Source organism: Crinia signifera, chromosome 1, assembly GCF_055691185.1.
Source record: "Crinia signifera chromosome 1, ASM5569118v1, whole genome shotgun sequence".
Taxonomy (NCBI): Eukaryota; Metazoa; Chordata; class Amphibia; order Anura; family Myobatrachidae; genus Crinia; species Crinia signifera.
This window is the reverse complement of record NC_139217.1, coordinates 303,685,435-303,698,685: the sequence shown is the minus strand read 5'-3', so window position 1 is coordinate 303,698,685 and position 13,251 is coordinate 303,685,435. Positions and strand designations below refer to the sequence as shown.

The window sequence follows — 13,251 nt, the reverse complement described above, 5'->3', positions numbered from 1 at the left end:
TTAGAAGCTTTAGTAAATATACCCCTAAGCCTCAAGAGCAGCAAGGTAAAAGCCTCATTAAGTGCTCTCCCTGAGTGCTTACTGCACTGGGACACCAAACAATTTCAGGCATTTAACTTGGAAGGTATGGGGTAACACATATTATCCGCAGGCTTGCCACATGGGAAAATTAGCCAGTAACTGAATAGCTCTGGGCATTATACCCGGAGCCGCAGCCGCATGGAAAGCCCCGCAGCTAATTGAATCTGCCCATGTGTTGTTTTTCAAAGTTTATTTCATGATTGAAAAATTTCACCTAAATCATCAAATAGGCTATTTGTATAATATTGCTTGAGTGGATAAAAGTTTGTACATTTATTGTAACTGATGTTTGAATAAAAACAAAACACTGCACACAAAAACAAACAACTAAATAACTAAATTCCAGTAATTAAGCATAGTGAAAGCTCAGCATCCTTAGGAAGAGTGCCGGAATGGCTCGCCGTGCAAGCCCCCCCCCCCCCACACACACACACACACCCGTCAGAGTAATGAGTAATGGCGGTTACCGATGCCGGTATAATGACAGAATCACCAGAATCCCAATTGTTGGGATGTCATACCACACCCCTTAGCACCTCTCAGTCATTGAGTAACCATTTAATTTTGCAGGGTAACAACACATTTTGATGATGTCAGGATACCAATTAGTCAGCTGAATAATCCAGGATGTGAGTTTTGCAGCACAACATCCCAACATGACCTGAAACAATAAAAGACTTCAGAGTTGTCTCCAATGCACCACTTGGTTTGAGTTATGCAATCTCTTTGGGGGAGTATCATATTTGGTCAACATTCATCATGTTGAAATAAGAATGTCAACGTGGCCATAATGTCACCATAATTGGTATGTTAACATTGACCAACCACATTTAATTTCATATGGTCAACTAAAAAATGACAACAAAATGTCCCAGGTGGTTCAGTAGTGTGTCTACTGGGTCTGTTGGCAGCATCCTAATGACTTCCAAAGGATCATGCAGCGTTTGTGGTGGAATGTTTGACTAACAGTGACAACCCCTTACCCTAGTACCTAACCCGCAATCAGACCATGGAGAATGTCTGCATTTAACATGTTGACATTGTGAACATGTCTACATTCTGCAGATGTTTATTGTTGATGTTTCATAGCCATTATTACAGCATCTCATCACGTTGATGACTTGCCTATTCAACTTTCTCTCTCTCTGCACGTTACATCTGCCCCCCCCCCCCCCCCCCTGCAGTGCGGGCACAGGGTTTTGTCCATTTGAGAAGGAATTTGCGTTTGCGAGTGAACCAGAATAAGGGCCAAAATGTGGTATATCATGTTTTGTGTTCACAGAAATTAGGTTAAAATCTTGTGAATTGGCCTGGCCTTGCCAGTTAGGTAATAAACCCCTCTGTCTGGCACTGGGCATGTGGTGTTAACTAAGTTATTAGGGCAGGCTAGTTTGGGCTTTCTTATCCAGCTGTATCAATACATTTTTAGACCTGGTTGTCCACATGATTGACCAATGGAACTACCTATCCATGTGTACTATTCAATAAACAAACATGCATTTTAGCTGGAGAAAGGTATATTTTATTTTGTCTCTAGTTATAATAAAAGTGCGGGAAAATAAAGAATTTATCCACATTTTCATTTCTCATATCACATTCTTGCAATCCTCATTTTATACAGTGGGGGCTGTGGATTTATATAGATGAGAAACATAACGCCATCAATATAGAGGGTTTTGTGTCTTCATAGCTGTAGAAATAGAGGAAAGTTCTCTTTCTGCTCTTCTCTACCCCGGCCTTCTCAGCATCCACCACTCCCCTACTGGTTTCCTGTTTCTCTGCACCCCCGCGGCCGGCTTAGCTGATCAGCATTGGTCTGATGTCACTGACACCGATTCCTTTCTGCAGAGCATTCAAACATCTTTCACAAATGTAAAACCCAATCCTGCAACTTCAAACACATAATAGGGCAATAATTGCATAGCAAAAATCAGCAATTTATTTTTGTTTTACTTTTTGCTCTGGTTTTTAAATAGACCCCTAAATGCTCTTCAGATTTTTATGTGTCCTATAGGCCCCTTGTGTTATCAGATAGTTCTTATAATACAGTAGCTCTGGTAAGATCAAAGGATGGAAATAGTAATAATTATGTGAAATGAATGATCGAACATCTGAATCATTGGGCATGAGAACTAATCTATGAGAATCATCATGCAGGGAAAGGTCTCAAGAGAAACACATTTATTTCATCCCACACACAGTGTATCACTCCTCTTTAACAAAATGATCCTAGCCCACACATTACACTACACTTTTACTGCCAGTCATCCAAGCACACTGCTAGAATCAAACAGTTTTAAACATATGCTCATTCTTTTGCAACAAACTTTGTTGCTGAGAATAAAGAGATCATGGGCTATCATTCCATATGATAGACTGCTTGCAGTAGTTTGGCATATGTGAGCACTAGCCATGCAAAAATGGAGGTGCATAACACTTCCTGCCTTCATTTATGATATATTTACTAAAGTGGGGGTTGGGGCATGATAAACATTCAAATATATCAAGGGTTTTAACAAAGTGAGCCAGGGAAATATTCTTTGGTGTGGATCAAAGGGTCAACAGTGTCCAGATCGATAGTCAATACATTGGTCTACAAGAACAAGGTCAACATGTGAAAGAGGTTGACAATCACTAGGTCAACACAAACCGAAGGTAGGCTTGGCAATGGTTGGCCCATGAAAAGGTCGATGTGAGTTTTCATATTGTTTGTTATCAATGTCGAAATCTGTTGTCATGGACCCCTGATTGGTGTAACGCATACCCTACCATGGCTCCATTTGCTTGCCATGCTTCAGGCCTGGTGGCTAACTTCGCTCGGTACACTTTACTATTCCAAATTGTAGTCCACCTGGATTGTAAAGCATGAACAAGTCCAAAAAACTCATGTGGACCTTTTTCATTTATCTACTATTGACATGTCAACCGTTTATTTGTGTTGGCCTTTTTTCAATGGCGAGCATGTGTCTGTCAACCTTTGTCCATGCCGAGCTTGTGCCTATCAACCATTAGTGGTCAACCTATTGACTGTGGACCTAGACACTGTTGAGATATCCACCAGAACCACATTCTTCAAAGGAAGAGAAGTATTAGAACTCAAGGACAAGCACTGAAACTGAAGGGAGGCCGGTTCCGAGGAAATTTAAGGAAAATATGACTTCACATATTGTCTGAAGTGTTAATGGGTGAAACTATTCATGACAATATGTACAATAGATATACAATAGATGTAATTGCGATTATATATTCTATTGTGCTGCCAATGCTAGCAAGTGAAGCTTCCACCCAGGAATAAAAAGAGACACCCACCAAAGCCATCGCGAACTTCGCAATTGCATACACATTAGCAAACTATGTGCAATTAAGGAGAACATTGAAGCTAAGCGTTGGTCTTTGGCTACACAGACTGCCCACAGCCGTAGCGGCTCAGATGCCATGTATTTTCACTTATGATCGTGCAACAATCAGAAGATGCATGGCCCCAAAAACAGCCATGGCACCCATGCACATGAAGTACATGTTCAGTCTTCCAATAATCACTCTGTTGCGTTCTAAAAGATCATCATGTCCTAAAATGAGTTAGGCCCTTGCTGTAGTACAGAGTGCTGCAGGAGAACTTCATTTTTACAAGAACACCATACAAGGCTTTTGGTATATTTTATAAGCTACAGTAGTCCATGCTTCTGATGATGAAAACAGGGGTGTCCTGTGAGGCCATGACCTTCCTGTGTGGTCAAGGAGTCCCGATTTTAAAATATGAAATGTTGGGAACTATGTTTTTGTTTCTGCTTTAAACATGTATATTTCAGTGCCAATAAGTGCATGGTTTTGGCATATGTCTTTTGTGGGTATAGTGAACTGTTATTAATTGTGCTCACCCAAAGTTTGCCCACTTGCCTGGGTGTATTCAAAACGAGGAAATGTTGAAGCGCTTTTAGAAATATTACATTTACTGAAGCTTCTAAAAATAAAAAAGATGATGATGTTTCCCATAGCAACTAATCAGATGCTGTATATCTTTTCTCTATTCTATCCTAGAAAACGATACACAGAATCTGAATGGTTGCTATGGGCAACATTATCTCTTTTAAAGTTGTTGCAAATGTACTCCTAAGTGTTCCTGTGGGATATGGGCATTAAGTTGGTCCTATTTAGGTGAACATGCATTGGGTTGACCACTGAAGGTCAAACACCTGAAATAGGTTGACATGGCTAAGGTGACAGGGTTTGGAAGGTCAACACAAGCATTAGGTCGACAATGGGAAGGTTGACCGTCAAAAAGTCAACATGATATTTACACATTTTTGTGAAGCTGATATATGCCGACAGGCAGTATTTCACACCCTACTATTTGCTATGGCGTGGTGGGAGAACAAAATAGTGTGCCGACCGCAGTGAGGCACAGTGCCGTGTGCCATTCAAGGGGACGTGGTACACTTAGATGGTGTCCATGTTGACTATGTTGACATTTGGGACAAAAAAGTGAAAAACTCATGTCGACCTTTTGGCTGTGACCTTCAGTGGTCGACCCAATGCATGTCGGCCTAAATTGGGTCAACCCAATGACCCATACCCATTCCTGTTTGGCCATTTGAAATGCTCGGAGCTACATAACCTGCTACATAACCTGCTATCCATATTTGAAAACCTAATAATGACTCTATTCATTTATGTTTAGAGGTTACACAATACCTAATATGAAGCAGGTAGAATTATTAATATGACATTACGTACAAATATTATTAAAGAATACATTTATTTTATTGGCTGACATTGTTGCTGTAAATATTCATTGTCACCCCCTTGATGACTCTAATCCTTTGCTTTTTCCTGTCTGTGTATTTCTTACTGTGAAGATGATTGACATGATGTACTTTGTGATCATCATGTTAGTGGTGCTGATGAGTTTCGGTGTGGCGCGGCAGTCCATCCTCTTCCCCAACGAGGAGCCCTCCTGGAAACTGGCTAAGAACATTTTTTACATGCCCTATTGGATGATCTATGGTGAAGTGTTTGCTGACCAGATAGACCGTAAGCAATTCCTTTATGATTCTCAGGCTTCTTATTCAGATATTTCAAATTGTTTAAGTAAAGTCTTATGAGTTAAATGCTATATACCAAAAACAAAATGATTCAGGATAGAACGGCTTCTGACTGTGCAGTAATACCTTGGATACGTCTAGTTCTTTAAGTACGGTATATTAAAGTTTGGATGATTATAAAACATTAGTAAGAATCGAATAAACAAAAAAATTGGCTTAATTTGCTTATGCATCAATATCAAAATCAAAACTGAATTTAATGATTTAAAATGTATTTAAAAATAGCTTATTTTAAATAATGATACATTTACAGTAATTCACTGATTTGGAAATGTAATTGTTGCTAATATGTATATGTATGTGCATAATATTTGAACCACAAAAAATATTATAGTGAAATGGTTTGATGCGGAAATTCTGTTCATAAACTGTGTTTAATTATCTATTATTTGATTAATATAATTTCATATTCAGTGCCAATATATTCTGTAGTACTGTGTTAAATGTTGTAAATAATATTATTTTATCATAGTATAAACCTGAAAAAAAGTGTGACTCTTTACAAGGCTTTATACATATAACTGTAGACTCCTTTATGATAGCTTACAGTTACATTAGCAGGGATTGTCATTACATGACTGTCTATCTGACTAATTTTAGCATATCAGTAACTTCAGAAGGTACTATTATAATGCATTAAGAACATTAATATGTAGCCTTACTCTATTACAAAAATGAACAGTTTTACTGTAATTTAATGCATTTCTATAGTCGAGTCATCTATTCTCCCTGCTACTATATATATAATGCTAGTCCTGGCTTTTCATGTACGCAGATGACATACAAAAGGTCTAATCAGGATAACTGAGATAGCTGGACCATTAAAGTTATTATGTGCCACATCATGTTAAGATTACGAGACTATGCATTTATAAATGATGATTATACTGCTCCAGTAATAATCCTTAAGTTATATTCTGAAGAAGCAATCCCAAATTGCTGAATCAAGTACCTTTTTAAATGTGCTATTTTTTTATTTAACCTACTACAAATGATTATGTCCTTTTCAATACCTATCTGGAAGGAAAACAATTATGGCTGTCACCAGGGCCAGTGCTTGGGTGTCCGAAGCCCCCCTGCAAACTATAATTTGATGCACTCTCTCCCATAACCTAAAAAGGGGGTTGGTCTAACGATTAAAGGGCATGGTCATACAGTAGTAATACAAGTTCAAATTAATGTACAGAGGGGGAGAGACAGGTAGTAGTTGAACGGAGAGGCTAGAATTTACAGACAGGAGATGTAGTCAGAGTAAGGGGGATAGATAGGAGTTGTGCAGAAAAGCTGGAATGTACAGATAGGAGGTGTTTTGAGTAGAAGGGGGTGGGTGAAACAGGTAGGACTTGTGCAGAGAAAGTGGGTAGGGACAGATAGGAGATGCAGGGGGGGGGCAGGTAGAAGCTGTGCAGAGGCTGGAAGGGACAGTAGGGAGATGTCATGTGTGGGGGCAGGTAGATACTGTACAGAGATGTTGGAAGGGACAGGTAGAAGATGTGATGAGTGTGGTGTAACAGCAGGGCCGGGTTAGGGGGGGCTCAGTACCCCGTTACCCCCCCCCCCCCCCTATCTAGGGCCCCTCTGTGGTCTGCATGTATTTATTTTTGTACTTTTTTAGCTAAAGGTTTTGTGTATGACAGCGGGGTAGTGCTGCAGCTTCACCTATCTGCAGATGTGACAATGATTAATGGTGCTGAGCATCGGGAGCTGAGGCACACGGACTATATACATACAAACACATCCCTGCAGTTGCCCATTGGCCAAGTTAATACTGCCTTTACTGTTTCGACAGTGTAATATTCTACCGTGCAGTTTGCGGCCAGTAATGACAAGTGGGAGGGGATCCCCCTGTCTAAAGTGACCCGGGCCCTCCCGAAGGCTTAATCTGGCTCTTGTGTGGTAGGTGCTGTGCATAGAGGCTTGAAGGGACAGGTAGGAGATTCAGTGAGGGGGGCAGGTAGAAGCTGTGCAGAGGCTTGAAGGGACAGTAGGGAGGTGTAATGTGTGGGGGCAGGAATAAACTGTACAGAGATAACAAGAAAATAGTCTAGGATGTCCTGTGCGCTACAAGCTGCCCGGCGGGGGTGCATCCAAATAAAGTGGTAACCCTGAGCCACTCAGAAATACATATAGAGACAAAAAATTGATGGATGTGCCCTCCAGTGGTGCTAGTGATATAAATGACAAAACGTCCCTTAGAAAGGAGGTACGTTCCTCTTCTCCGAGTATATAAATGGTGGATATATACAAGCACAATACCATACAATCCTCTGATAGAGTGAACGGTCCTCTTCTCCGTGTGGTCAGCTCTATGTAATCCTCATAAATGGCAATTCCGTTCAATGTAGAATTAAGAGAGATCCTCCACAGTCATGAGATGGATCATATCAAGGCGTATGTACCTAAAACAGAATGAAATGGGTATATATGGTGTAAAACCTTTTATTAAACAAATAATACAAAGCAAACTGGAAGGTGAAATAAACCAATTGGCATATTACCGTAGATGGTGGAGAACCGGGGCAATGTCTAAGTTCTCAAACAGGCATAAATGTACAGCGGTGGTGCCCGGGGTAGTAGTCGCTGCTTTATAGATGCACACAGTAAGTCCCAAAAGGTCTAGTCCACCTGAATGTCGACACAGTGGACAATGTGGACTCTGAAATGTAGCACCGTGTCCCCTCGTATGGCTCGCTGAGCTCACATACCTCCCAACATGACCCTCTCCAGGAGGGAAACAATGCATTCCAGGATTGCAGACTGACTGAGCAATGAGTGAGAGGCTGGAGGGACTTCCCCTGCCACTCTCTACAGTGGAAAAGTTCCTGCGTCTTGCAGCTCCATTTGACATGCACCCAGTCACACTGAGCTGCTCTTCACACTGCCGATGCTGCTTCCTGTCACAAAATTTGACAGGTCAACAGTCTGTGCATATTAGCAAAGGAGCAGAGTGGTGAGAGCGCCTCTCTAATAAAGTGTGTCCCGGCGGATCCGATATGATTTCCCGGCGGTCGGGATCCCGGCGGTCGGAATCCCGACACTGGAATCCCGAACGCCGAAATCCCGACAAGGGGGGGACATGGATCGCCCCCCCTTGCGGGCTCGCTGCGCTCGCCACGCAGCAGGCCCGGTGCCTCGCTACGCTCGGCACGCTATTTTATTCTCCCTCCATGGGTGTCGTGGACACCCACGGAGGGAGAAAGTTTCGGGATTTCGGCGTTCGGGATTCCAGTGTCGGGATTCCGACCGCCGGGATCCCGACCGCCGGGAAATTAACCGCATCCCGTCCCGGCTTTGCAGACTTTGCTAAGCAGGTAGTGCCGGCCCTGGTTGTCACATTGATTACATAGGAGCATATCACAGTACATAAAGCACACACAGCACATCGGAGGAGATATACTGAGTTTCCCTTAGAAACCAACAAGCTTCTGTCATTTTATAGACTGTCCTAGGTAGATGTTAGCTAGAAGCGGATTGATTGATCTGTGCAAATTCTCCACTGTACAGATGGAGCAACGTTCATCCGAGCGGCTATTGGTACGCCACGGCGTGAATGAGGCGTGCTGTGTATAAGACTCTCATGTGCTCCATTTGCGGCAATGGGGACGTGTGCGTGAGACACTCAAGCGTCCCTCTCTTGGAAAGTGGCGTGCCCAGATGGGTAATTTTGGCGCACAGGCGCTACAGATGAGTGCGGATCCATCTGTATCTCTCTTTGTAAAGTTTGCCACATCTAACCCACTTCTCCACTTTAGCTCTCTCATAGACATTCCTGTGACTTTCCGCTGGAAATTGCAGATGATCCCCGTTGAGCGGCTCGGGAACTTCACGGGTGGGAGGATCTATTGAATGCGGTCCTTTTACATGCAATCACATTCCCTGATGTCTTGAGTCTGCCAGTGTCGGATGTCGGATATGCAGATCTGATTTCTGACTCCGATCCAATGCATCACTCTCCATCACTTTTGAAGCTTCGTGCATCTGGCCCTGAGTGTTTAGGATGTTATGGCAAAGAATAATGGCACTATGTACAGTGCACAAATGAATTCACTAATTGTTGTGATATATGTATAAAATATATTTTCTTAGCTTTAAATATTGAGACAATGATAAAATGTCGCATAAATTATATAATCTCATGAGAACATAATCTAATAAATATTTAAAGAACAAATAAAAGAACACAATGGGCATGATGCTCTAACATCCGCCGGCCCTTACCTCCCCCCTCCACTGGCTACCGCATTCATACTAATCGCATATGCTCTAACATATGCCATTAGCATCACAAAGAGCTGGGGGATGAGCGGGTCCCCGTCGGCTGAGCAGGAAGTCACTGCTCTCCGCATTACAGCGGGGGAGGCTGCCCAGACATCAGGTGAGGGGGGGCAGCACCGGCAGTGTAGGCAGCAGGGGTTGGCAGGGGGTCACAAAGAGAAGCCCATAGGCTTCTATGGGGGCAGTAACCCAGCATGCGGGTTTTAGTGCATACAAAAATGTGGTAAAAACCCAATAACGGGGTTTCTACCGCATTTTTTCTTTAGAGCATCCCGGCCCATTGTGTCTTTAAAAGCAAACTAAAAGGTAACAGCGTTTCCATAGTCACAGAGTTCATTGTAAAGGGCTGACCAAATCCTACCTGTTCTGGAGGAGAGGAGCAGCAGATGTATCAAGTGATGCAGCATATTCTGGAAATGCACGGCATAGGCTGCTGAGCATAAGATCCAGTTTGGTAACTGAACGTCCATAGCAATGGCCCTGGTGTAAGATGGGCAGAACACTGATGCGTTTCTTGTCTCTTTTTCAACACTGTCGAAAATCAGAGGTATTGTCATTCATTACTAGCAGCCTAAAGAAAGAAACCAATAAAAAATTGTAAATATCAAGATTCTACCTAAAGCATGTCCATACTAGAAGGCTCCAATAAACATGTTTCAGAATGATCATATCAGTTATTTACTTCACTGTATTAAATTGAAAGTGTTTGATAGGCATCAAATATAACAATGTAATATCGAATTCAACAGTATTTAAATACAATTTGTTTAAGAAAGATCACATTACTAATTAAGAATATTTAACACATTTTAAGAGCACACCAAAAGTAATATGAAAGAACTCTGTTATAATACTGTTACATTTATGGTTTAAATCTTGTTTGCTTTAAGCAGTCCCTGCAGGTTCTCCAGGAAAGAACTTGTCAAATGTCAACATGTAATGACTGTGACATTAATCTAGGTCATGACACAAAATTGTGCAGATCTTTAAAAGAAAAGAGGGCACAATGTACCTGATATTAACAACAGGGAATAAGGCAGGAAGCCAATGTGCTGAGAAAACAGAAGCCTTTCATGGGTTACTGAGGTACAGTTGGCTAAGCAGAGCATTCCCTGGCTTTCAGGGAACATATACACTAGAATACAAAAGAAGAGGGAAAATGGTGCCCAAATTTAATTGTACGATTTGTAGGGATAGGGCCTAATATAAAGGGGGACCTTACAATCACACTGCGCACATGCGTCAATTGATTAGCATTGGCGGATGCGTTCACAAAGGCATTCACAAAATGAGGCATTCACAAATGAGGCATTCACAAAATGTGTGACATATATTGAGCCTTTGGGGGTGGCTACAACTGCCAATTTTTATGCAGCTGTAAAAGCAATGCATTTTCCATGGTGTGGCTGATTTGCCATTGATCATAGTAGGTTTCTCTGGAAAAATCCCTGCGGCAGCATCGTTAACAGCAGAGACATTTGTGTTGACCTTAGAATCAGGCCAATAGCCAGGGGAATAGTGAGGGTGGAGCTTATGGACCCAGGGTTTCATTGGGCCACCTGAAGCATGAGACAGTTCCCTCTAGGCCAAGTCTGTTTACCCCTCAGTGACTTGCCACATCCCCTTTTTTGTGGGGCCCATATGTTTTCTTCCCTAAAGGGGCCCCTTGTATTTTTTTCCTGTAGAGTCCATTGTGTTTTATTTTTTTCCTGTGTGCACAATTGTGTATTTTTTTCCTCTAGAGGCCAAATGTCTTTATTTATTTTTACATTTGGGGCTGCCCTGTTTTATTTTTTAGCTGTGGGGCCAGTGTGTTTTATTTTTTTTTCCTGTGTGTTTGTTCTTTCCTGTTATGGCCAAAGTATTTGTTTTTTCCTGTATAAACTTATGTTTTTTTTTTATTAGTGGAATTACTTTAGTGAGTTGGAGTATACTTACCCCTGCATGCTGGATTCATGCTGTCCCAGATACACTTTGGGGGTGAGAGTGCCATAGTTACACACTACTCCTGGCATGTACATGCTACATGCTACTCATCTGCCCATAGTGAGAGAGACACAGCATCCCTAATGCTCACTGCTCTTGACATTTCCTCATATTTCCACTCCAACTTTTTAAAATTAATTTCCATTTTCAGTCTAAAAATAGCCATCTAGCTTTAGTTAAGTGCATGGAGAGTAGATGTTACATTTGGCTATTTGTTTACTAACTTGTAAGAAAAGGGTAGGATGGAGTAATTATTTTAGGAACAGAAACAGCTGAAAGTCACCTTATGTGGGTCTTACATTCTGCACATTGGGAGGTATTAAGACCTGATCGCATGGCTGAGAATTTGCACCGTGAGTTAATATTGATTGATTGCGCATATATATTGGATTATTGCATACATGCGCACAGGGCCGCCAAGAGGGGGGGGGGGGGCAGGTATTATAACCCAGGATATTCTTACTGGATGGGCCCGATGGGGGCCCTGATCTGACTCCCTCCTTCCCCCTCCGTTCCTTCCAGGCAGCAGCAGCACACACCTACAGCATGAGCATCTCACTGACAGCCTGAGAGCTCATGTTGAGCTTGTTGTACGTGTGCGCTGCCACTGCTGCTGTTGAAGGGGTGGGGGGGCCACTAACACTCCCCCCTCGACTTCAGAGGGTTTTTTCACTCTCCTCTTAATAAATTTGGGGGCGTGGCCTAATCACAGGAGGTGGTCATGCCTCCTGTGATTAGGCCACACCCCTAATTTTACCGGGCCCCGGCATAACTCACGGTGGCCCTGCATGCGTGTGGCCATCTTGCAATGAAATCCTGCTACTTTTTTATCGCTGGCCTTACGCAAGTTGATTGACAGAAAGCTGGGAGTGTCAGGGTAAAGGCAGGCATGCCCAGGCATTTGAGGGGAAGTCATTTGACGTCAGCTTCAGCCCAATATGAAGCCCAATATGAAGCAGCCACCGAGTAAGTCTTTGCTACGCACAGACTGCACACAGACACACACTGAGAAATCATTTGATGGTGAGCGGCTTTCAAATGGATTTGGTGCTAATCGCAGTTCAAGCTAATCTCCGCAAGCCGTACTGAGCAATCCGCAGGCTTGCACAGGGCAGGATTTCACTCTGGCTGGGTGGCCATTACCTGAAAGCCATGGACTTTGCTGGCTATCTTAGGGCCTGATTCAGACCTGTTCGCTAGGCAGCATATATTCTCTGCCTAGTGAACAGGTAAGCGCCACCCTGCTGAATGCACACCCCACCAATGCCCAAATCCTCACACTAGCATTACACATCCGCTCAAATGCAGCCGCAAAGAGGTCAAATTATTCTATGGTCGGAGACCAAGAAATGACTTTTCCTGCCTTCTTATATAAAAGTAGGTCAATGCTTACTTTTATCCGTGACGCCATGTGACAACAGCTGCCCGCCCCAAGCAGGCATCAACATTCCTGCGTTCGCAGGGGTGCACCCAGCGATTCTATGGGCACACCCATAAAACACTGGTGGTCAATTGCGTCCACCCCCTGCCTGCCTCCTGTCCACCCATCTTGGTGCAAATGCCCCAACGAGTGTGAAACTCACTGAAGGATTTCGCTCCCGGGGCTTGCACAGGTGCATATTCACACATGTGTGAACCCCAACAATTGGCCGGGGTAGCGAATTCGGCCCACACCAAGCAGGTCTGAATTGCCCCTTTAATTCATTGTGATTTACTTTATGTAGTTTATTAAATTTTTTAGCCTTGATTAAAAAAAGAAAAAGTATCAGTCATTGAAATGGTTTGGAAGAGGCTGGTAGTAAATATT

General features: G+C 42.7%; 1 protein-coding gene across 8 annotated transcripts in view; it reads left to right on the top strand.

The window, feature by feature from the left end:
- TRPM3 (transient receptor potential cation channel subfamily M member 3) overlaps positions 1-13,251 on the top strand; it is a 637,712-nt gene that overhangs the window by 593,700 nt on the left and 30,761 nt on the right. For all 8 annotated transcript variants that reach the window (XM_083186086.1, XM_083186082.1, XM_083186083.1 and 5 more), the window contains one exon: positions 4,938-5,112. In XM_083186086.1, the coding sequence (XP_083042212.1) occupies positions 4,938-5,112 (175 nt within the window). The remainder of the gene's footprint in view (positions 1-4,937; positions 5,113-13,251) is intronic.